The sequence below is a fragment of the Cydia pomonella genome, chromosome 14 (genome assembly GCF_033807575.1).
Source record: "Cydia pomonella isolate Wapato2018A chromosome 14, ilCydPomo1, whole genome shotgun sequence".
In the NCBI taxonomy this organism is placed as follows: Eukaryota; Metazoa; Arthropoda; class Insecta; order Lepidoptera; family Tortricidae; genus Cydia; species Cydia pomonella.
In genome coordinates, this window is record NC_084716.1 from 4,504,714 (window position 1) to 4,530,540 (window position 25,827).

General features: G+C 37.4%; 2 protein-coding genes and 3 long non-coding RNA genes across 13 annotated transcripts; 2 read left to right on the plus strand and 3 right to left on the minus strand.

Moving 5' to 3' along the window:
• The first annotated feature begins 298 nt into the window (after positions 1 to 298).
• Positions 299 to 15,776, plus strand: LOC133525238 (uncharacterized). 8 transcript variants are annotated; one of them, XM_061861537.1, is made up of 7 exons: positions 299 to 2,371; positions 4,600 to 4,853; positions 9,118 to 9,274; positions 10,588 to 10,655; positions 12,125 to 12,178; positions 12,640 to 15,571; positions 15,659 to 15,776. In XM_061861537.1, exons 2-6 carry the CDS (start codon positions 4,816 to 4,818, stop codon positions 12,884 to 12,886), a joined length of 564 nt encoding a protein of 187 aa, XP_061717521.1. In that variant the 5' UTR covers positions 299 to 2,371; positions 4,600 to 4,815; the 3' UTR covers positions 12,887 to 15,571; positions 15,659 to 15,776. The 8 variants fall into 8 exon arrangements, with proteins under 8 accessions (XP_061717521.1, XP_061717523.1, XP_061717517.1 ...); XM_061861539.1 differs by having other exon boundaries at positions 12,648 to 15,571; XM_061861533.1 differs by lacking the exon at positions 299 to 2,371 and having other exon boundaries at positions 2,402 to 4,872.
• Positions 3,339 to 4,298, minus strand: LOC133525325 (uncharacterized). The gene has a single exon (XM_061861613.1). The coding sequence runs from the start codon at positions 4,296 to 4,298 to the stop codon at positions 3,339 to 3,341; it is 960 nt and encodes a 319-aa protein (XP_061717597.1).
• An 815-nt stretch (positions 15,777 to 16,591) lies between the features above and the next one.
• On the minus strand, positions 16,592 to 18,192 carry LOC133525246 (uncharacterized). The gene is made up of 2 exons (XR_009800542.1): positions 17,425 to 18,192; positions 16,592 to 16,813 (listed from the first exon to the last, which is right to left on the minus strand). It is a non-coding gene; the product is annotated as an uncharacterized LOC133525246 (long non-coding RNA).
• A 385-nt stretch (positions 18,193 to 18,577) lies between these two features.
• On the plus strand, positions 18,578 to 19,964 carry LOC133525251 (uncharacterized). 2 transcript variants are annotated; one of them, XR_009800547.1, is made up of 3 exons: positions 18,578 to 18,925; positions 19,015 to 19,186; positions 19,592 to 19,964. It is a non-coding gene; the product is annotated as an uncharacterized LOC133525251 (long non-coding RNA). The 2 variants fall into 2 exon arrangements; XR_009800546.1 differs by having other exon boundaries at positions 18,578 to 18,889.
• Positions 19,965 to 24,141: 4,177 nt separating this feature from the next.
• On the minus strand, positions 24,142 to 25,797 carry LOC133525249 (uncharacterized). Its single transcript, XR_009800545.1, has 2 exons — positions 24,656 to 25,797; positions 24,142 to 24,212 (listed from the first exon to the last, which is right to left on the minus strand). It is a non-coding gene; the product is annotated as an uncharacterized LOC133525249 (long non-coding RNA).
• Positions 25,798 to 25,827: the final 30 nt, after the last annotated feature.

Consider the following 25,827-nt stretch of genomic DNA (forward strand, 5'->3'; position numbering starts at 1 on the left):
TATGCAAGAATCATGTATAATACAGCCAAATGGTTGGCGTGTAAATATTTGTAAGATTGACTCCAAGGTTTATATATTTAATAAACATGGACAAAAAATTAAGGTTCCAAATTTACACTTTAGTACAATGTATAATTTTAGTGGTGAGTTTATAATTGTTGGCGTTTTTAATAAAAAGTTAATCGATGTTTCTAAATATAATAAAATAATTAAACCAATTGTATTAGATTTGTTCATATTAGACGGTGAAAATCTACTCAAATATCAATATGTTAAACGATTAGAATACATGGTTAGGCTGTGTAATAATTCAACAGGTATTGAAATGTTCAGCATTATCAATGGCGTTAACCAATATATTGATTACTGGAAAACCACACCAAACTCATATGTTGATGGCATAGTCTCGCGTAATTCCAATGTCTTATATGAAAGAACCATTAGAAAGTACAAGTTTAACATGACAAAGTTCGATGTCATATACGACGATCGATATGAAACCATATTTCTAGACGACTACAATCCGCAAAAAATAATAGAAAATGGCATAATAAAACCATATTCAGACGCATTATATTCTATATATTTGCCAGTCTATAAATGCAAGTTTGGCCATTTGAATATTTCAATTTTCCTAGAAAATGGCTGTCCACTACGCCAAGTTTAAAACCAATGACAATAACATTTATTTTAATCCGTCACTAGTGTTGGTGAAAGATTCTGAAAAAATAAACTGCATGGTTTGCAAAATTCATTTTGACAGCTTTGACTCGTATGGAAATATAGAATCAGTGACTAGAATTGAACCTAGGCCAGATCTCTCACTTTTAGATTGTGCAAACTTGATAATAGAGAACCTACACTAGACAAGTACGCAGATCATGCTCAGCACAACTGCTCTGATGAATGCTTAGTGAACATCAGACCTTTGTTCAATTCTCAATTCAATTAGTGTTGAATATGCCCATTTGTCAGATCATACTAATAATGGTAGGAATTGAAAGGAAAAAAAATGTATGTGTTCATATCATAATTTTTATTTTTTTCATTTAATACAAATGTAGGATAACAAATTTAAACAAATACATTGTAACATTCTATTCAATAGTTTAAATAATTCATAAATAATGCATGGGATTAAATTAAAATTAAATAATACATGGGTAAGTAAATTAATCAGAATCAGAGTCGGAGTCTGAGCCCGAGCCAGATGAGCGAGTCTTGTTTCAGCTTAATATTTGTAGCCAACTCCGACTCAATAATTTGGACAATCATATTTCTGTTGCCAATGCAATCTTCCATTTCAAACTTTGGTTTGTTTCTCTGATTGTCATGGATTGCATTGTCGTCGTATGAATCGCCATCAACCCAATCTTCGTTAATTAAATCCCAGGTTAATATTATAAATCTAATATACAATAACTTAAGCATATCTATTAGTTATTCTTTATTTTTTATTTTATTTATTTATTTATTCAGGATTACAACAGCTTATAATAATTACATGTGCAATTTTAAATTTTAAGTGTATAAAGCCAATTACAGTAATCCACAAGGTCAAATCGTGATATAAGTAAATAGTTAAGAAGGTAGTTACAGAATAGTAGGTATACATTAGTGAACATGATTGAGCACTTAGATGATGATTTTAGAGTACGTAATACCATATATTAACTTTAAATACTTATTGTCTGCTAATTCTGATTGAGCATCTTCGATTTTGACACCACTCAAGTCCAATAAGAGTTTATTAATAATTTTCTCTATCCTAGCATTTGATATTAAGCTTCTTACCGTTATTCGAAGCATATTAATTATATATTTGAGAGTAGCTTCACTGATTGCGGTGACGTCACGGCTGCTGAATAGTTGCAATCCCCACTCCTTTTTACCCCCTCCATGAATTTCCGTTTTTACCTGCCTGCCACCAGGGGCTCTCGCTTGCCTTCATTGGCATCTTGAATGCGAAACGTTACGGATCTACTTACAAATTGCGGAAATCTGTAAGTCAAGCTGATATATTTAAATTTTAAAAATAACTAACGGTTTTACCATTCGGAAAAGAGTTTCTTTTCTCAATAAGTGTATAATACTAATTTATTTTTGCAGATTCTTTTTTTTGCAATTCGAAATGTCGGACTCTAGTACGTCTAGTACTAGCTCATCGTCCGATTCTGATGAAGTTGCACCCACCCCGGGGCAGTCAAAGGAGCCGATTCCGGGACCATCTTCGCAGCAGCCGCTTCCTTTAGGACCGCCACCACATCACTCTCGTCGGCCTTCAAAGAGGAAAGCGAAGAAATCAAAATCCGGGCTAAAACATAAGCGGCAGCGTAGTAACGATATTATAATACAGCAACTGGCAAACCAGGTAAATGACATCCAAGATTGCATCAGCAATATGATGCACTTTCAAACAATGGGTCCTGCAGACCAATCTTCTAATAACCATGACGAAATTGAGGGTAATGTGAGCGGCGAGTTATATGAAGTGGAAGACACCGAAGCCCCGGTTCTTAATAATAATGTAGCAACGCTAAAGTTAGCTTTCAATACTGTTCTAAAAGAACCACCGGTCCCTAAATCCTTACCCGCTCACGTTGACCTCTTAACGGCTGTTCAACACTTTGATTCAGAAAACTGGTCTAGCGTTAGATATTCTGAGGTTCAGAAGCTTTATTGCTCTCAACCGGCCTTTACCGAATTGGAAACAAACGACGAATTAAAACCATTTGACAAGTTTTCAAACCTTAGTGTCCTTGAGCGTGGCTTCGCGGCCATCACGCAAGCTTTAATAAAACAAGGCGAAACTGTCGAATCTTGCTTTGATTCCTTGGTAACGTGGGCTAGAACAACTCCAAAACTTACTCCCGAGTCTTTACAAGATAAAATTAAAGAACTTTTTATAGAGGGCCCTTTTCAAAAAATTTCGAACGATGTTTTGCAACTAGCGTGTGGTCACCGTGCTGACCTTATACAGCAAAGACGGGACAGTATTTTACGGTCAGTAAAAGATAAATATTTCAAAGAATCTTTAAGGAAGATTCCTCCAAGTCCTCAATTTATTTTTCAAAAAGATCCGCTGTCTTCAGCTATCGAAAAACAAGGGGGAGTATCTAAATGTTTCTGGCCGGTCCGACCGCCAACCCAAAATAAACCTGCTGCGCAAGCAGGCCCCAATCAAACTAATAACGCTCAAAAAGCACCCGCGCAGGACGCTTATGACCCTTCAGGTCTGCTCATAACCATGCCTAGACCTTTCTTGCCTGTACCTGCGCAAGGTAACTATAATTTTGTACCTACGGCTTGACGCGGTCCTTTTCGCCAACCAAGGCCATTTATGGGAACTCAGGGGAAGGCTCCACGTCCACGGGGCTCCGGTTCGAAACCCCAGGGCCAATATGCATATCTGCAAGTTGCCCGAAACCAAAGCAGACAAGTGGGCCAGAACGTCTCGCGCAGGGACTATAATTCAAGCGGAAATTCGACAAGCTTTCGAGCGGGGCAGTTGAAAGAATTTGTGGAAAACTGGAAGCTGTTAAATGTACTCTCTGCCTTTGGCCCTGCCGCCTGCGACGGAGAGGAATCGCGTCAGCAGACGTTTCTCGCTCCCTCTCCGCCTTCTCCTTCTGTGACATGACTTCTTCGCAGAAGGAGGCCACCGCTTCCCAATTCCTCTCGCTACCCAGCATCGCCGCTATTATGCTGTGTAGCGAGAGGTCTATAACCCCCGTCGCCGCCCTAAGGGCCGCTCTTTCCACGGCCCAGCGGTTGCACTCCTCTAGAGTGTGCTGGGCCGTGTCGTCCATCGCACCACATTCATGGCACTGGGGCCCCGGCTCCCTCTGTATTTTGTGCAGGTAGTGCCCGAAACAACCGTGTCCGGACACCACCTGCGTTACCCTAAATGTAAGGGCCCCCTTTCTTCTGCCCAACCACTCGTCCATTACTGGGAGGATAGCCCCTATGGTTCGGGTTCCATAATGGCTATCCTCCAAGGCATCCCTCCACCTTTGCTTCAGGCGCTCCGCGGCTGCTCGGGCCAATCTCTCTGCCTCCTCCGCATCTGTGGGCTCCCCGCGCCTCCTGGCCTCCACCCTCGCCCAGTATCTTTCAGCCAGCACCCCTGCGTCTAGTTCCCACGCTGGGGTGCCGGCAAGGAGGCATGTCGCTGCGTGAGAGGTGGTGCGGTAGGCCCTCACCATCCTCTGGGCCACGTACCTCTGCGGCCGACGGAGCAGTGCCTTCGCGCGTCTCGTCAGCCGTCCGGCCCAAATTGGTGCTCCGTAGAGCGCCATGCTCCGGACCACCCCCGCATAGAGCCAGTATCCAGTGGCCTACTGGATTTTAGCCATCTGGCCACTGGCAGTGGGAACCACGTGAAGGTCGAGCCACAAGACTGTTGAATCAATCTGGCGGTCTTGTCTATTTGTCAGTCTTGTCACAATCTTTGAGCTCGGTCATACAGATTCAGCCATCAGACACTTGTTATGTGTTTATAATTTGATAATTGTGGGTATGAGTGTGTCGATTTTTCTCTGCAGAGTTTGTCTTGAAAATAAGGTGAATCAGGAGTTGATAAATTTTTTATACTTGCAGATCAAACATGGAGCGACCAAGGACTCCTTTCCCGTCGCAGTCGGGAACGTATAAAATGAAGAACATGTTCAGCTCGTCGCAGCCCCGCCGCCTTCCTTCAGCATCAAAAGAGGAAACCCACATGTAGGGGAGAGGGGGGCAAGACGGGGTGGCGGGCAAGACGGGGCAACGGCTGTATACCGCGCTAGAATCGACCAATCAGAAGCCCGCTAGCGCATGACGCTACGCCGCCATGATGTCTATCAGTTCACGCGGTGAGCGGCTAGACTGAAGGTTACGCACGTAATTTAATCTCAAAAAACTGTTTTTTGTCGTTTTGCTTGTTATTTTTGCGTTTTGTTTGGTGTGTGATTGCTGCCTTTACATACGCAGCACGGAATCGGCGTTAAATAATTGCTATGGAGCAACAACCACGCAAACAGGTACGTACTTGTCGTTTTCGAACGCGGCAAGTGTCATTTATTTAAAATTTGTTGAATCTGTTTAGGCACGCACGGGCAAGATGGGGTACCGGGTACCCCATCTTGCCCGTGCGTATTTTTAAGAAAGTTTTGAAATGATTATAAAGTTGTGGATTTGAATATCTTTAAATATTTTGTTGTAGAATGGTGAAAACGTATAAGAGAAAAACAAATAGAGCAGAATGGTCAGAGGAAGCTATGAAAAATGCGGTGGATGCTGTAATAGAAGGAAAAATGGGTTACCTGTCGGCAGGAAAGACATTTTCTGTCCCTCAGACGACTTTAGAAAGAAAAGTCAAAGTAGTTAGAGAGAAGTTGTCAGACGGTACTTCCACTAGCTATGAATTGAAAGTTCGTTTAGGCCCTAAAGATACGGTTTTTTCTAAAGAAAGGAAAAAGAGCTGTATAATTATATACTAGACATGCAAAGTAGACTGTATGGTCTTACAATAAAAGACTTAAGGGGTCTAGCGTACAGTTTGGCGGTTAAAAATAATAAACAACATCCATTTAATAACGAGAAAAGAGAAGCAGGGAACGATTGGGCACACAACTTTCTCAAGAGACATCCTGAATTGTCTATTCGACAGCCTGAGAGTACTTCAGCAGCTCGTGCTGCAGGATTTAACAAGCAAGTTGTAGATCAGTTTTATAACTTTTTGGGGAACGTTTATGATGAAAATAATTTAACTCCTGACAGAATTTTCAACTGTGACGAGACAGGTATTTCTATTGTTCCAAAAACCAAATCAAAAATAATAGCCAAAAGAGGGCGAAAGCAAGTCGGAGCGATCACTTCTGCAGAAAGAGGGACAACAATAACTGTTGAAATCTGTTTCAGTGCAAGTGGCCTATACATGCCACCCATGATGGTAATTCCTCGAAAGTATGCAGTGATTCGGGCTGGATGACAACGGAACTCTTTGCTGGCTGGTTTAAGAAATTCGTGGAATTTAGTGGAGCAACAACAGAACGACCTGTCCTGCTGTTGTTGGATGGACATAGTACTCACACTCAAAACATTGATCTCATCAATGAAGCGCGATCTCATGGAGTAATCATTCTATGTTTTCCTCCACACACTACTCACCGACTTCAAGTTGCTGATGTTGCATATATGAGGCCACTCAGCACGTATTATGACCATCAAATCACAGCATGGCTACGCAGTAATCTAGTGGCCTACTGGATTTTAGCCATCTGGCCACTGGCAGTGGGAACCACGTGAAGGTGGAGCCACAAGACTGTCGAATCAATCTGGCGGTCTTGTCTATTTGTCAGTCTTGTCACAATGTTTGCTGACGACCTAAAATTAGTCAAACAGGTTGGTGACCAGGAGGATTGTGTAAAGTTGCAAGAAGACATTGACAGCGTCTGTGCTTGGAGTGTCGAAAACAAATTGTCTCTAAACGTAAAAAAATGTTCGGTTATGTCATACACCCGTGCTCGCCATCCTCATCAATTTAATTACGTAATTGAAAATAATAATCTGCAGCAAGTTACATCTGTTCGTGATCTTGGCACAATATTCGATCAACAGCTCACATTCAATGACCACATTGTCAGCGCATGTAAGGCTGCAAGAAAATGCTTAGGGTTTGTAATCCGCCAGTCAAAATCTTTCAATGCTCAGAGTCAGAGTGCACTCAGAATGCTGTACAACGCGTATGTACGAAGCCGACTTGAGACGAATGCGATAATTTGGAGTCCCCATGAACAACAGTACACACTTATGTTGGAGAGGGTCCAAAAATCATTCATCCGTCATCTATACAATAAACTTTATGGTTACTATCCTCACATGTACCCTAGTCTGTATATTCTCGGAATGGTTAACTACACCACTCTTGAGACCAGAAGAAATGTGGCACTAGTAAAATATTTTTATCTCCTGATTCGTGGCCAAATACATAACCCTCAGTTGCTAGCATCCCAAGTAGCATTGCTAGCTGTATAAGAGCTGTATATCAGTATATTTGAATACTATAAGCTGTACATTTAGGCTGTACTACGGCTGTATAAGCGCTTATACAGCCCTTATAAGTTAAAAAAGGGCCCCAATTATACAGCTTTTCGCGTTATTAGAGCTGTACAGTAGCTGTACAGTAGCTGTACAAGCAATAGATAAGCTGTATAATAGCTGTAATTCGGTGTAAATGGAAACCTTAGCACTACAGATTATCTCTTATAAATATGATTTAAGAATATCAGTTTTAAATAGGTTTTTAAGAAGAATTACAATAGAATAAAAAATATTCAAGTCTTTAAATGTCTTCTGTTCATTCGTTATATTTGTAATGGCGACAAATTACAAATATAAGTGGAAAGTAATAAAGTGCAGTTAAGATACAGGATCTTGAGAGCAGTTATATTACTATTGGTAAGTGCCGATTATTATTTATTGTGAACATGTGTATCTTTTCTGGCAAAATATTCACGCCCCTGCTTAATAATCAAGAAAAACATAACAAAAATATCTAAAAGTGGTACATAAGTTTAGTTTATGTTTTTAAGGTTAAGGTTTTTTTTCTTTTAATGTTAATTCTAAGGTTAAAGTCAATTTATTTTAGCTGGTTATCATAATATGACAAGTTTTTGTTAAATATTTGCAAGTTTATCTTTAATTATATTTTCAAATATGTTTTTATTCATAGTAAAATGGCGACAGTATTTAAACAGCCTATAGGATAGTTGGAGAGCATCATAATCTTAGTAGCTGTACTATGTAATTAATGGAGTCACTTCTACAGCTTTTGGATTTAAATCAGCTTTGTAATAGAATATTTTTATACATTTGACTGTATTTCGGCTTTCTGTACATAAGTTATAATTCCCGTTAGAGATCCGTATTATAAATAAAAAAACTAAAGCTGTAATATGACTGCCATTTATTCATTTAGTTTTATAATACACTCCTTGTCAGAAATCATAAAACTACTATACTTATATGAGTGCAAAATTACGCCAAAAAATTACATTAAGCGACTTTGGTCAGAAATACAGACAAAAACTGTACTACAGCTGTCATTTATTCTTTTAGTTCTATAATAACCTTAAGAACAGAAGTTATAACACCATTATACTTATAATAGTGTAAAATTACGCCATAAGAATTAGTTTTAAATCGGAGTTGACAAATACTTTTATACAGCAACAAGTGCCAGGTGATCCTACACTACAGCCTCTATACAGCTTAAATGATAGAATAAGCTTGTAGCGTCACACAACACTTAAAGTTTTATAACGGAGTTTACAGATACTTTTTTACAGCAACAAGTGCCAATTGATACTACAATACAGCCTGTATACAGCTTTAACGATAGAATTAGGTCGAAGTGTCACACAACACTTAAAGTTTTATAGTAGATTTTTTATTTTCTGATATAACACCCCATGCGTACGCAGATTCCTTTATAATGATTTTATACAGCTTGAGCTCAGGTTAGTTTTCTCTGACACTCTTATAAGTCCCTTAAACCACCCTAAGTTCTAAATTGGCTGGTATATTGATTTTACCGACACTTAAATGCTACTTGGGATTGGTTCCGCTTCGAGTACCTGTCCAGAGCAGTATTCAACTGCGCCCTCGTCGCCGCGCACTGTTCGCAGTCCCGGCGGCGCGGACCCGGGCATTATCTCACTCACCGCTGCACCGCGCATTGTCTCTCTTGAATGATATATTGGACAGCGACAGCAAACTAGATATATTCCAATGCACTGAAGCTAGTTTTTTGGCAGTTAGTAGCCGATACCTAGAGTCAATAACGACGACCAGCTCAATCAATGTATAGTTAGCAGTAAGTAAATTGTTAGTATCAATGCGTATATAATGTCACTCCTTTTAACATGTGTAGCTTGACTGTAAGTGTTAATTTAAGGAATAAATAAATATAATAATATAATAATCTTTGAGCTCGGTCATACAGATTCAGCCATCAGACACTTGTTATGTGTTTATAATTTGATAATTGTGGGTATGAGTGTGTCGATTTTTCCCTGCCGAGTTTGTCTTGAAAATAAGGTGAATCAGGAGTTGATAAATTTTTTATACTTGCAGATCAAACATGGAGCGACCAAGGACTCCTTTCCCGTCGCAGTCGGGAACGTATAAAATTAAAAACATGTTCGGCTCGTCGCAGCCCCCCCGCCTTCCTTCAGCATCAAAAGAGGAAACCCACATGTATATGTGTTTTGGGAAGACCAAAGCACCTCTTGTAAGTGCAAGTTGGATATTGAATAAAATTCAAATAAAACATTTTAGAGTTTTACATTGCTAATGAAAATATAAATTTTGACATTAAAACTGTTCCTGTGGAGATATTAATATCAACATACTAGCTGAAAGCAGCGAATCGTCTTTGACAGCCCAGAGCTATCTTAACCTATGCTCTTTCCATGGCTTACTCCCAGCGCACACGCTTCCTACGCACCAAAGCGGGTATTGCTTAGATCATATTATGGTAAAATCGAATTATTCGGCATTAGCACTTGTTACTGACTCTACAGTGACCGACCATAGAGCTGCCCTACCTACCTATAGGGTTACCTATATCGTAAATCACGTAACACATGCACTCGCACGCAATTTGTCTCTAAATTAAACTTAGAGATGATTTATGCAATATTGACTTTGGCCCCGTTTATAATTCTGCTGATGCAGAAAATAGTATGCTCTACTTGATTAAAAATGTCCAACAAGCAATATTACTTAACACTTATAATACACGTTTAAATAGCAAGAATTTTAATATAAAACCATGGATTACCCCAGGACTTCTTCGATCCATGAGACACAGGGATAAACTTCACCTGAAAGCTAAAACAAATCCAGACAATCTTATATTGCAACTGTCGTATAAAAGATATCGTAATTTTTGTAACAACCTATTGAAAAACGTAAAAACAAACTACGACAAAAAACAGCTGGAAATTGCTGGAAAAAACAGTAAATTAGTTTGGAAATATATTAAAAACGTAACATACACAACAAAACAACGTGAATCATCTGCAAGTTTGTTGAAAGTAGGCCCGTCTGAATTGCTAGCTGCAAATAGCACAAATGAATTTTTCGTTAACATAGGCAAATACCTGGCTGAAAAAATCCAGGAGGATCCGTCTTCACCCCCTCAAGAATACATTTTAGTACATATAAATCCTCGAAATCATTTGTCCTATTAAACACGGATGAAGCTGAGGTTGAAATGATTATCATGAGCCTAGAAGACGATTCCGCGGTCGGTTGGGATGGCATATCGAACAAAATAATAAAGGCATTCAGACATATCCTGGTTCCACCACTAACATATATATTTCAAAAGTGCATCTCTGAAGGAATATTTCCGAAATGTCTTAAAAAATCCGTTGTAATCCCTGTCTATAAACCTGAAAGCAAAGTTCAAGTAACAAATTATAGACCGATTTCTCTTTTGCCAGCGACATCAAAAATTCTGGAAAAAATTATTAATAATAGACTTGTGCAATATTTGGAGAAGCATGTTTTTTTGTCAAAGACGCAGTTTGGTTTTAGGTCCAAGTTATCAACTGCAGATGCTGTACACGAATTGACCGACTATTTAGTCCAGGAACTAGACAAGGGTAACAAGACAATTGGAATTTTTCTGGACCTCGCAAAAGCTATTGACACCGTTTCAATTTCCATTTTACTGCACAAGCTTGAATCACTAGGTATTAGGGGCACACAGCACAAATTAATCGCAAGCTACCTAAACGGACGAACTCAATGCGTAAAAATAGATAACATCATCAGCTCAGAATTAGAAAACACATCTTACGGCTTGCCACAAGGGAGCGTTTTGGCCTCTACCCTATTTTTAATTTACATTAATGACCTATGCAATCTAAAGATGCAAAATCATTTCCTACGCAGATGACACTGCGCTACTTTTTTCCGCAAAGTCAACAAACGAGGTTTACGAGTACGCACAACGAGGATTCAATGTTGTAACTAACTGGCTAAAACTTCATCTACTAACACTGAACTCTGACAAAACAAACTTTATAAGCTTTTCCATGCGGAAATCAGATCCAATGTCAAATAATCACACACTTTACGCACATAACTGTGAGGACGAAACAAATAAGCCCTGTACATGCCCATCTATAGCTATTACTGACAACATTTAGTATTTGGAAGTCATTATTGACGAAACTCTCTCTTTTAAAAATCACATTGAAGCATTGTGCAATAGAGTTCGAAAATTAATATTTGTATTTAAAAAACTTCGATCGATAGGTGATCAAACTTTAATCAAGCAAGTATACTTTTCTCTGTGTCATTCGATACTAAGTTACTGTATTTCTTCCTGGGGTGGTACAGCTAAAACAACACTAATAAACCTAGAAAGAGCCCAGAGAGCTGTACTAAAGGTAGCTACTTACCGCCCATTCTTATACCCCACTGAACTCCTTTATAAAGCATGTGAAGTACTAACTGTTCGTCAACTATTTATATTAAGCACAACACTTAAGCAGCACACCAAAATTCCTTTCAACACTGCATATAGTAACAAAAGGCGCAAAGATATTATATGTATGTATTCAAACCGTACAAAGAAAACACGTATTTTCATCTAGATTTTTTGTCTTTTTGGGCCCTTATTTCTACAACAGGTTAAATTCAAAACTAGACTTATACCCACTTAGCTATGCTGGTTGTAAGAATATTCTACTACGCGCCCTTCAAAAAATGACATACGATGATACAGAGAACTTACTAATAGTCGTAAAATGATTTCTTACTGGACTTTGATATAGAATACTTAAATAAGTTATTTTGTTAAGGTTATCACCTTACCAGATTTTTATTGTGTACTATTTATAATTATAATTAAGTGAATAATTACAAATTAATTCTCCTAGTTCAGGCATTTGTAAACTTTTCCTTATCCTTAATCCTTAGTCTTTAAGTGCTAACACTGTACTATACTGTTTTCAATAAAATTATTTGTATTTGTTGTTGTTGTTGTAATTAACCGAATGTTGTTACTAACTATAGGCTTTCTTGTTTTATTACCTATGGTTTAATACAAAATTATGACCTGCAGCATTCAACGAAAGCAGCAGGAGCAGTTCTGCACCTGCTGGCCATGGACTAAACGGTAAGTTTTACGAGTTTTTATCTAATTTGAACTAGGTATTTCTATGTTCAATAACAAGGTTGACAAAAAGTACTAATATATGAAATATGGTGATAATTTTTTCAAAGTAGCTGATTACTTATTTCAACTAAAGAGAACAAGTTAGAATCAACAGAGATTAACAAATAATCAGAACTTCAAATCATAGTAGTAATGGGTGAATCAACTGATACTTGTTGTTATACTATCCTGTCAGCCAGGAGACAAAAGTAGCATAGTTTATTAGAGGAATACACTTAGCAATGTTCTACTAACATGCTTAGTGGATTGCCCTTAATGGAAAGGATTCAATAGTTAAAAAAAATCAAAATGGGCTACTTTAAGCACTGTAAATGATCCAGGAGAATGTAATCATGGCTACTAAAGACGATAAAAAGGTGATAGAGCCTAAACTCAAACAATAATGATTGATATATTCATAGGTCTGCAGATGCAGAACGGAGGCCTCTGCTGCAGGAGAGCGAAACAGCGGAGTACCCACATAGCCCACCGGAGCAGCGCAGGAGCCTACGGGCGTCGCAGCTCCGGCTGTATAAAATGCTCCTGCTGCCAGAGCAACCCCAGCAGCCCCTCAACCCACCAGAGCTCCTGGCTGCCCAACAGCGGTGGCGGTCTGCAGTGGCTGCAGCTCAGCAGCACCGCAGATTCATTGGTGAAATCGGGCCTTAGTGTGTATAGGGCTCCCTAAAATAAATGAATTAAAGAATCGATTTTTAAATTTGAGTTTCATTGCAATCGTTTTTATCAAAATACTTAAATTTAACCCAGTATATGCTTTTACAAAAAGTATATAGGTATTCTCATTATCATAAACAAACTCAATCATTTTCTTATTCTACCATTTATCAACGTTTACAAAAAGCTGCTTTAACACATTCATTGCCATCCAGCCAAACAAAACATCTGCGCCAGGCCGCAAAAATAATTACGACCCGATACTCGGGTACAGTTGCACACTTTTCGAACGAATCGACACTACACGCCAAGAACCCGACAGTCGGGTACACGATAGGGTTGCGCGTTGCGCTAAAAAACATTTGTTATTATGTTGGTTTGCTCACTTATTACGTTATACCGGAAAGTTAGGCCAACGTCTATCTCCGAAATCTGATAGATAATACACATCAATATCTAATTATTAGAGACAATTCAAATAGAAAATTGAACGCGTGACGAGGATTCTCTAACAATTTTCGTTATAGCTTCGCGATCACACGCCAGATCAAAATCATCAATAAAAACTCATTAGGGAATATCACTGCAATGTTCTGCTACCAGAGTGCAGCACTAGTGCATATCCTAAAACTTAGAGTAACTTATACATACTATGCCTTCAACCTTCAACAGTTTTTTTGACATGTTTTCACTATGACATTGATGCATCAAGCAAGGCGGTTTGTTTACAGGTGGTCTACCGCGAAAATCGAAATTTCGTTATCTCTCTATCGATCGAATTTGCAAGAGTGATATACTTATATCTTATACATTTAACTAATTAATCTTTTGGCTTGCCACGTGACTTTGCCGTGGAAGCAGTAAGTTTGTATGAGTTGAGCTTGCCACGATTTACGTCGTGGAGGCTGTTTAGAGGCCATCTCAGTTAAGGCGGACTAGGGTGTTTTATGCATGTGTAGGAGTCTGCGGCTTCGGCTGCAGATCCTCCTATATCATTGTGTAAGAGAATGGCAGGTTTAGCTGCTAGATGCTCCCCGTAAGGGGAGCGGCTACTATAGAGAAAGGCGTTAGGAGTTCTGTGGCTTCGGCTGCTAGGTTCTCCTTTATCCCCGTGTAGGAGTAAGGTGGCTTCGGCCGCTAGTTACTCCTTTATCAGCACGCAAGGGGCAGCTTCGGCTGCGGTACGCCCCCTTGAATTTGTACCCTTCATCCGGCCGGGTAAGATGGTGCTCATGTGTACTAGAGTTAACTGATAGATATATATGTAACTCTTATGTATTGATGGATGATGCCATCACCGTTGGAAATAGATATATGAAAAAATACCATACTTAGCTGTAAACACTTGGTGATCGTTGTAATCATATAATACCTTTAACCACAGATGGTGCATGAGAGGCAAAAGAGCGAAGCAGATAGACGAGACTACGACGGGACAATAAGGTAGGACTAACCACTCCTACACCCACAATACACACACTACCATTATTTCTATTGTCGCGGCGTTCTATAGTCTGTAGACTATTGTCGTAGTCTAGTACATTTACTTGTCTATATTGTATACATAATGAGAACGCCGCGACAGGTGCAATTCGGGGGAAATAATCTAGTTGCGCCATCTAACGAATCCAAAAAAAGCACGACTACACGACTTACTTCCATACTTTTCTTTAACTTGACTATACTACTTATATGATTAACAAGAATTGTTACTGAAAAATATTTCAGTACCGTGTTAAGATACTGTTTATTTTCATACTGTAATTTTCCTTATCGGCTATTTTTCAGAACAATGTCGACATTTTTGGTTCAGTCCTTGGTCGTTAGTGTTTAGAACAGGAATATTGTTGGTGCTGTTAAGGTGGTTCGTCACGGTCAGCTAGGCACTATTACGCTAATATATGGCGTTGTTGTTAATATTTGACGTATTTAATTAATTTATGTATGATAATGTAAATATTCTTAAAAAGTAATAAGTTTCACGGTAATAGTATGCTGTTTCTTACGTGTTCAACTCAGTTTGAGATGAGGTTTAGTGTATAAAACAAGTTTATTTGTATAATTTAAAACGCAGCAGTGACAGCGAAGTATTCACACACACACTCAAAACGTTTTATCTATGACCAAAATAAAATTCATGAAACGGAACGCAAACTTGTCATGATTGACAGATGTCAAAGTCAGAAAGCCCATGAAATGGCGGAATCAAGTTTCAACAAAATATGTTGTATACGTGCGAAATATTAAAAAAAAATTCACCACGTCGTACAGGATGGTAAGTTTTATTTAATAGTGATGCTATTGACAAAATTTTAGTTGTATTAAATACACATAATGATGTTTTTATGATTACTGCAGTATTTTAGTGATTTTTGGGACTTCGAAAGTTGTGGGAAATATTGTACTCCTGACCGCATATGGATGGTATTTTTCACTGTGTGAGCAATATACTTCATGTAGTTATTACACTTGCAGATCAACGAAACTCTCGACTTCTTTAAGAGCAGTCAGGTGGATACATCTCTCAATATGTTCGTAATCTCAGAGAGCGTCTAAAGCGAGCAATCCGATGATAGCTTTATGCTCGACGACATTGGAATGACGAAGATTGGATCAATGCGAAATGGAGAAAATACGCCCTAGAGTGGAAACCTTTTGCGCTTGTTGCGGCAAAGGATCGTGAGTGCTTTTCATCATTTTTTAGGTTAGTTTAGACCAAAATATAAGAAAAAAAGAACAAAGAATAAGGAATTCATTTAATTCCAGGGTCCTGCGGCGTCCTGAGAGGTTAAGAGTCAATTCGCTGCCCAATGAAGCACCCGCCGAGTTGCCAAGGAAACAGCCGAGGCGCAACAGTATTTAAGATTAAAATCTTTAGCTAGCATGTTCAAGTTTTTGTTCGCTGTCCCGATTTAGTATATGACATCATTGATGCGGAACATATAATGATAGCAATCACTTTTTTTTGTTCTCTATACAAATTTGTATGGAAGAAACGTTCCTCGCATTAGAAATAAACATTAAGGCGGTGATGTCATTATACTTGCAAGTTACACGTGGAACAATAAAATCTCCTTTAGAAGTCATTTAAGATGTCTTTTAAAGCACGGTTGTTAATACACCTTGTGTAGATATGTTATACGTATTATATACCTATAATAAAAGTACAATATAAGTATAGTAAGTGTATTTTATAATACTGACAGCGCTACCTACTGCAAGTTTCGATATTCTGAAGCTGCACATACTATACTTATATTATATTATACTATTATTATACGTATAACATACCTACGCAAGGTATATTAACAACGGTGTTTTCAAAACCAATTATTCTTATGTAAATATTGGGAAATGATAAATGATCATTCTTCTTCTTCTTTAGCCCTTCTCTACCCTTTGGGTGTAGGCCTCCTTCATTTTATGCCACTCGTCACGGTTCTGTGCGACCTGGAGCCACTTCTTCCCCGGAGTCCTTTTGATGTCGTCGTCCCAACGCATCTGGGGTCTACTTTGAGGACGTTCCTCCCCCCATGGTCGCCACTCCAGTAGACGTTTGCTCCACGAATCGGTTTTTCGTGCTATATGACCGGCCCATTCCCACTTCAGTCTGGCTACGCGTTTAACAACATCGGTGACCTTGCTCTGATCATTAGTAAATATTAATAAGCTGATGAAATTATAAAAGAAATTGCAGAATACAGCGAGATCATGATTTATTTCATATTCAAATTATAATTTGTTGTAAACTTAAAAATACTTTTAAGACAAATTTATTGTTTGGGAATATAAAAGTAGTCAGGGGGTTTAGGAGCGGGATACAATTTAGCTTTAAGTTGACTTAATTTGATTTCGTCGGTCCTTTTGACAGCTTCGTTGATCTTCTCCTCAGCACTTTTCAATTCTTTCACCATTTGGTACCTTTGGAACAAAGAAAAGTAGGTTAGAATTTAAGGTAAAGGCATAGTAAATTTTTGTATGGTTATTCAACACAGGATAATACTATAGCCCTTAAAATTAAAATTCGATCGTCCCAAATAATCCCAGCATATATTCTAGACAATATTAAATAATTGTCAATTTATTGTATACGATATCTGTAGTTATGATAGCAGTTGATCAGTTATAAAAACAACAAAGTAACTGTAAGAAACTGACAGTCTTTTAATCCATTTGTCATAAGTTTTAAAACAAAATAATTAACAAATGTTGGCAGCGGCCGTGTAATGATTTTAGTCTAACGGTTTAAACGTTTTACAATTAATATTTTAGTTCCGAGTATCGGTATATAAAACGTATAGATATTTATGTCTATTGTATAGGTTATGTCTCCTAGGGTACAGTCTTAAGTAAAAATGATACATCACTTAACTACAAGCTCGTATAGTTTTATGTTAAAGGCTATAACCTATTACTTTGACAAGGTTGTACGCCGACAACTTAAAAAATAACGTGGCATGAAAACTATCATAGAAACTGGCGAGTTTCCAATAAATCTAGACATTGACAAACAAGTAAAATTGTTAACTCACGTTTTTTTGGCATCTGACGGGGTCAATGTCTTTAGTCGTTTCCTCATATCTGAAATTAGAAGCACTGAGTTAGATATACAAAATTTTGATGCTTTAAATTATAACTTACTAACTGCGTGTCTAAATTTCTCCTTATCAAATGCACTGAATTACTTAGTGCAATGCTTATCCGCGCACTGCCATTGCAGCCGTTCTTATCGACCACCAAAAAGTCATGCGCTAAGTAACCAAAAACACATGCGGCCTCTAGGTCACAACTGAGTACACAATAACTAAAGACTAACCGATAATTTTCTCACTGAAGTTATGAAATTATACTGAAGCTAATTGTTATTTAAGATCACCGATACTTATTTATTTATTTATCGTATGGCGTTTACACACTGGTTACATACATATAAAAAACTTAATTCAAAATTTACATTTCTGCAGATAAATACTCGCATCTTTTGTCAGGTGTTTAAAATCCTCAGGTGGTCCGTTGTATTTCGTGACGGGGCACTCGAGTACCATGTGCTGCACCGTCTGCTCTGGGTGTCCGCATTCGCACGCCGCCGACTCGCTCCACCCCCACTTGTGCCAGAGGTACGCACAGTTACCGAAGCCAGTTCTGAGGCGGTTAAGTCTGCACCATATTTCTCGGCTTTCCGTGAACCCTTGAGGCCGTTTCCCTGGGTCTAACTCAAAAATGGTGTTGTCTACCTACACTGTGCTGAGCCTCCCATGCTCTCATCCACGCTTGGTCGTCCTGATGTGATGGGTTGTGGGTGTGAAAGATTTTGGCCGGTGGGTTTCGAGACTTGAGTCGGGTGTTTTGAAGACTGCTCAGGTCGTTATGTATTGGCAGTGAAAAATTATCAGAAATTTTTGTGACCTCTCGTATTAGGCATCACCGATACTATAAAAGTACCACAGATTTAGTTCCGCGCAAGGACTTAATACCCAAACAGGACTGATAACTATCAAAATTATATTATACGAAAATGAACACTATTTCAACGCAATAAGTTATTAAATTGGACGCACCTTACACAGAGGCAAACCCGTGCCGAGAGGGATAGAAATATCCGAGGCCGTGTGTCTCGTTCTTACATCTTGCCAGCATAAAAAAATTATTATGTTCAACAATTTTGGCTACTCAAAAATTCCATTGAAACCCTTATATTTTTATGTTATTTTAACAATTGTAAGTCAACAAATAACAATCGCATTAATTTCTTTGCATACATTCTTAAATCAAAAAGAAAACATAAATTTTTATTTCGCTTTTTTTATTTTTTTATGGTTACTCTGAAAAGCATGTCATGTCATAGATGTCGGAGTGATTTAGCATCTTTTTAGCATTTAAAGTTTTTTACAGCATTTGTTATATTAAAACAGTTCCAAGGAGTAAAATGGTGAAAAAGTGTTGCGTTTATACTTGTCCAAGTGAATCGTATGGTGGTTGCAACATATCGTTCCACAGGTAAGCTAATAATAAACTTTTTCGTAAATCAAACAAGTAGGATGCCCATGAATTCTTGTAATAATAAGTCAAAATATGTGTGATGGATTAGGGTCCTAACTGTTACATACTTACTATTATTACAGTTTCCCAAAAAATGAAGAAATGCGACATAAATGGCTCAGCAGTATACATGTGAAGCAAAAAATTACAAAAAATTCCGTCGTATGCAGTCGTCACTTCGAACCTTCCTGCTTTGATACTGCTAATTCCCGTCAATTATTAAAAGCAGACGCTTTTTCAACGATTTTTCCTGTTGTAAGATTATTTTATTATTATAAACATTCAGTAGTTACTGATTTTTTTATATTTGTTTATATGCACATACATATTTTTTAAGGAATGAATTTTATTATTTGTATTATCTACAATAATGTAATGAAAAGGAAATATTTATTTGTTTGTATGCATTTTAAAGACTCACCATTAGCAAGCTACCTTTTCACGAACAAAGGCTATGTATGTATAGTCAGGGTTCAAAACTGTAGTCATAGTTTCTCGTACAGTTAGCATAGGAAACTGTGAATGCCTTTTGCAACTGGTCTTACCTCGGGCAAAGCCGGGGCGGACTGATAGTACTGGGATTTCTAGGGCTACCACGTTTATATTATTATTTGTTACGACTGAGCAAGTATGCTTAATACTTTCATTTTTTTTTTACAGGCCAAAGATAAAAAAAATTGTAGTTCTCAGTAATATATTGCTACAACAGCCACAATCAGTCACATCTGAAGAGAAAACCCTACATCCTTCCGCCTCTTTAGAAACACCTGTTATTGCTGGGACAAGTTCAAGCAATATAGAATAACCTCCAAGGAAGAAGCTCTGTCCAAACGTAAATGATGTCGGTGTTCAAACAGTACCTGTCAAATGTATTAGCCCTGTAGAAGATGTTTTAAAGAAAAGGGTAAAAGTATTATCACAAAAGCTAAATAGGCGTGACGCAAAATTGAAAAACTTACAATCGCTTTTATTGCTACTCAAGAAAAAGTGTAAAAATTTTGATGAGGTGGAACAAAATATAAAAAATAATTTTAGTAACATCCACACTCTATTGAACACAGATAAAAGCAACAAAGGTCAAAGATATTCCGATGAAATTAAAAAAATTGCTTTGTCTTTATACTTTTATTCGTCAAAAGCGTACTTATTTATTAGAAATCATATTAGTTTACCACATCCTACAACGTTGCGAAAAATGCTTGCTACTCATGAATGCAACGTTGGCTTCATACCGGAAGTTTTTGAGTGTTTAAAATTATCGATTGAAGAATATGATCTTCAAAATGTAGCCCTAATATATGATGCAATGTCAATAAAGTCTGAAGAGGTCTACGAAAAGTATAAAGACAAAAAATGGGGATATGTCGATTTGGCAGGCATTATCACTGACGAATCAGACCAGTTAGCTACTGAGGTTTTGGTTTTACAAATAGTCTCATATAAACGAAAATTCAAATGCCCCATTGCATATTTCTTTATTTCGAAAATCTCAGCTGCCATACAGTCCCAATTAATAATTACAGCTATATGAATGTTGCATGATATAGGTATAACAGTTCGAAGCCTAACATCTGTTATGTTAAAACATATGAACAGTTGGGCTGTAATTTCAGTGATACAGATATGACTACTAGTTTCAAGCACCCTAAACAAGATAGCAGGATACACTGTATTTTTGATCCGGCTCATATGGTAAAACTTTGTAGAAATATTTTTGCAGAGACAAAGTTAAGTTCTCCTCACGGTGATATTGATTTTAACTTTTTGAAAGAATTGCACAAATTACAAGAGGAAGAAGGTTTAAAACTCGCCAATAAGTTAAATGCTAATCATCTTAATTTCATGGGAAAAAAATGAATGTTAAACTTGCAGCGCAGTCATTAAGTAGTTCAGTCGCTGATGCCATCGACTTCTTAAGAACTAGTGGCAATGAAAATTTTCAGGGCAGCGAAGCAAGTACTGAATATATCAGAATGATTGACAGAATTTTTGATTTACTAAATGCAAAATCACCCATAGGCACTGGTTTTAAGTCCCCGTTGCGACTTAGTAATGAAATGTTTTGGGCCAAAACTTTTTCTGACACAAGAGAATATTTAAAAACACTCACTATTGATAATCAAAATATTTTATTAAATCGCCGCAAGATGGCAGCTTTTGGCTTGATTGTTGACACATATAGCTGCCCAAATTTAGCAAAAGATCTTTTGGATGGTATAGATCATAAGTTAGATTATTTTCTTCCATATAAATTCTCTCAAGACCATTTGGAAATGTTCTTTTCCTGTATTCGATTGCAGGGTGGTGGAAATGACAACCCTAATGCCTTGCAATTTAGGTATGCAATGCGCAAACTTCTGTATCGAAACAGTGTCACACCTAGCATAAACGCAAATTGCACGGACGATGATTTTGAACTTTCGCCAATTTTAGAGTTTCGTAGCAAGAAAAGAATTATTGAGAAAAATCAAGAGGATGGTGACTCACAAGACGAGAATGAAGTAGAAGGTTTGTTTAATTATATGCAGTCGATCAATATATCTGATTACAAAAAAAATATCCTTTATTACATTGCTGGTCATTTTGTAAACAAAATGTTAAATAAAATTACTTGTCAGCATTGTCGCGACGCGCTGATTATTACTAAGGACAATTTTGATCACTCATATTTTGTGGATATTACCAACTTTTCATCTTTTACTGCATTTGTTGACAGAGGAGCCTTAAAGTACGTTTCCAGATTTGCCTTTGAGGTGATAAAGAGCAGCGAACAATTATTTATGTCGTAAATGGCTAAGAAGTCATTCCGACACACTAGCAAAAAAGTGATTTTAATAATGTTAAAGCAACTGTTTGTTACCAAATTGAAGCATTTGTTTTCTCCGGCCCACCATGTACAATCTGCACATGATGAAGAGCCACATGAATTACAATTGGTGAAAGCTTTGGCTAACTCATATTTGAATTTAAAAATATTTCATCAAACAAAATTAAATTCGTTACGAAATTTCGGCAGTAAAAGTGGACTTCGACAAAAACTTACTAAAACCATTTTATTTAGTCATGTTTAAGGTGGACCCGCCGAAGAGCAAAACCAACTCGGAATTTTCGACAAATTATTTTATTACGGAGCCAAAGTAGTAATTAATGTAATGTAAAAAATAAATAAATACCTTGTACTACATTCGTATTATGTATTTTGTAACCCTCCTTTATCCCCCATAATTTTATCAAAAAACAGACATCTAATCTAACTTCTACGGTACTTTAACGGTCTTAACGTGCCTTCCGAAGCACGGAGAAACTCAAGATATTTTTTTTACTACCTTAAGTCACCTATCCAAGTGGGAAAACCGCCTTTAGTTTTTTAAATATGAGTAATCTGCGTTTAATTTTTAGCAAATTCGAATTTGTCTCACTCAGCCAAATCTTATAGTCACCCTATTAAAAAAGGACAGCCGGCCTCCGTACTACCTACCTCGCTCGGCTCGTTTTTTCGCTGTCAGTTATCAGTCCTGTTTGGGTATAAAGTCCTTGGTTCCGCGTTAGTTGAGATCTCGCTAGACCAACGATCGTGCATGCTTAGTGTCTAGATGAAATGGAAATGTATGCTGTTACGCCTAGTAACAAATTGCGGTAGCTGAATATTTATCGAATCTGTCACGGCTGCTATCAATCAGATTTTTATTGAACAAGACTATATTTAACGTTAAAATATTACACATTTAACCTGAAAATATTAAAGATAATGCAGTGCGCAGGAGAAATGGCGGCGGTACACTGGTAACGCGTTTATATACCGGTGGCTCCTTTGCGAACAGGACTTTCGGGTCTAAGAGTTTTATTCAAGATCACTTAGAGAGCACTTGACTCCGCGATGCACTTCACAGATTATTTGCGCAGCCATTTTGTTGTTAAGTACTAAATGTATAATCAGGTGATTAGAATATTTTTATGAGCTTTAATGATAGTCTCATAGAAACCGCCAAAATGAGTGTTAAAGGTCACCCACACACGCTTGTCTCATTATCATACGCCGCACGTTGAGCCGTGCAATAATGTCGGGCGACTCGTCTTAACTTATGCATATATTTGCATAAATCCAATTTGCGCTGAATATGAATTTCGGGGCTGTTTTTTTTGTACCTTTTTATAAATCAGAAATTTGAAAGTCCAATTTTCAAAATTTTAAATTGAAAACTTACCCGAGTACATGTTGGAACCTCTGTAACTTCTAAAGTTATTATGTCAGATCCGTAATTTTGGTATTGATGTCTAGCCAATATCCTGTACTACAAACGCAGAAAAATGTAGGTAAACGACCTAGTTTTTACATAAAAAAAAACGAAAATGTAATGCGTTTCTGTCCTAATTATTTACTTTTTTTTTTGTCTTGCTATTGAAATGTTTGCATACAATTATTAGCTTTAATCGATTGCTTACCTACATGTTTAGCTATCCAATAAGATATTTTTTGTATTCGTAGGAGGAAAAATTGACAGATAATGCCAAAAATACCACGTGCACCCGTGCTCAGGTGTTTGAAAAATTAAAAATGCCATTTCATTACCGTTGACTTAAAAAAAACACGTGGTGATTTATCGGCAGAGATGTGAAAAATAGTTTATAAAAAGTATTTAAATACAAAATACAAATACTTCCTTGATATACTATTTCAAATGCAAAATACAAAATAGTTTTCAAATTTGTATTTAAAATACTAAATACAAAATAGGTATTTTCAAAATGCTTTTTTAAAATACAAATACTTTGCGATAAAAGGTACTCTTAAATAGTGAATACCTAGTCTGAATTAAAAAGTTAGTATTGCTCGGAATTTACAAGTTCGAAAGGCTTTCTTTATTCTTTAAAAATGGTGTGTATATCAGTCCTCTAGAGTGCAAATTTTCTGTCTCCTCATGTTTACCGGTTGAATGGACTTTTAAGTGATGGTTTTTAATCGTCAATTATTAAAAGCATTAATTTAGATTTGTAATGTTTTACAGCTATATACCTCTCGTTGGTTGGTGAAAACGTCTCGTTTGTGTTTCACCAGGTCAGAAAAGTTTGTTTACCTCTCGTGCCTTGAAACCCTTGCAACGCTTAATATTCCACATTTTTAATCTCTCGCTACGCTTGTGGTTATTTACGGCGTTACTAAACAGATTCACCAGTTCCATGTAAAAATAATAAATAAATATTATAGGACATAATACTACGTCGGTGGCAAACAAGCATACGGTCTGCCTGATGGTAAGCAGTCTCCGTAGCCTATGTACACCTGCGAACGATCCAACCTGAACTTATAAATACACCATGGATAGATTGCTCGCTTAGTCGGCAAGAAATTGTAACAGCTCTAAGAATACGTTCGGGGCACATTCCACTAAATAAGTTTGGTTTCATGATGCGTAAAGTTGCCACACCATTATGTTCAGAGTGCAATATGATTGAGGATGTCTACCACATATTAGTGGAATGTGTGCGGAATGAGTCCTTTAGGAACCAACTGAAAATAGCCCATAATACTTTTCACAATGTCGGTGGCTGTAATAGTGCCTTGGCTTTTCCATTGTCGGACGAGGCCAGAGCACTGTTCAGACTCGTAAATATAGGTCTTAGTAAGCGTCAATGAGTGTTATTGTATGTTGATTATATGGAGCGACATAATCGCTAAGCGATAAAGCTCTCTAATAAAGATTAAAAAAAAATAAAAATGTACACCTGCAACTCCAGAGGAGTTACATGCGCGTTGCCGACCCTAACCCCACCCCCCTCGAACAAATTACACAAATTGACTAAGTACCACAGTAATAAGCTCATTAAGGATTGTGTTGTGGGTACTAGACAATGACATATATAAATATTTATAAATAATTAAATACATATACATAAGGTCGATATTTAAACGATAGATACAATAACAGCTTCGACAGGAAAACATAACTAAGTATGTAAAAATAGTATTAAGCAAACGCGGATCGGTCCGCGCGATCTCGCCAACTATTACATAAATCCTAGAGGTTTTCAATAGTGGCTTATTGTGTTAAACCCTGTTTCAAAACATTCATAGTGAATAAATAAACTAAAAAAAAAAAACACAGAAAACACCCATGACTCAGGAACAAATATCTGTGTTCATCACACAAATAAATGCCCTTACCAGGATTTGAACCCGGGACCATCGGCTTCATAGGCAGGGTCACTACCCACTAGGCCAGACCGGTTGCCATAAAAGAATGGGAGAGTTGCAAGGATTGTAACGTCAGAAGAGATTGTAACTCCTACTTACTTTACCTAATAAAAAGTATTTTGTATTTTGAAAATAGAAAATAGGTCCCAAAAACTATTTGAAATACTTAAAATACAAAATAGTTTTCTTTAAAAGGTATTTAAATACAAAATAGGTATTTTGCATTTTGTATTTGCATTTTAAATACAAGTATTTCAAATAAGACACATCTCTGTTTATCGGTGAAATCGATTGTACTACACGCCCTTAACGGCTCCGACATCGTTGACCGGACACATTGTATAAAATGTTGGAAGCAACAGTCGATACTTGTGACAATTTCTTTTTTGTTTTTTATATGTTGGTAAATGATCATTATTTTCGTGTTTATTACAACGGTATCATTTATAAACATAGGAATTACGGGGGCTAAATGTAATAATGGGTAGGGAGGGAGATTTGGTAGACCAGTCGACAGAACGGCACCATGGGAACTTCATCAACGCAAACGACGTTGATGGTACTTGTTAGAAATCGTGTACTTGACATGTATTGTCTGTTAATATAAACAGGCAACACCTATTTTTCTTCTCTATGATACCGCTTTATAAAATCTATCCGGTTTGTCTTTGATCTCCTCTCTGTTCGATATATGGCTCTCCAT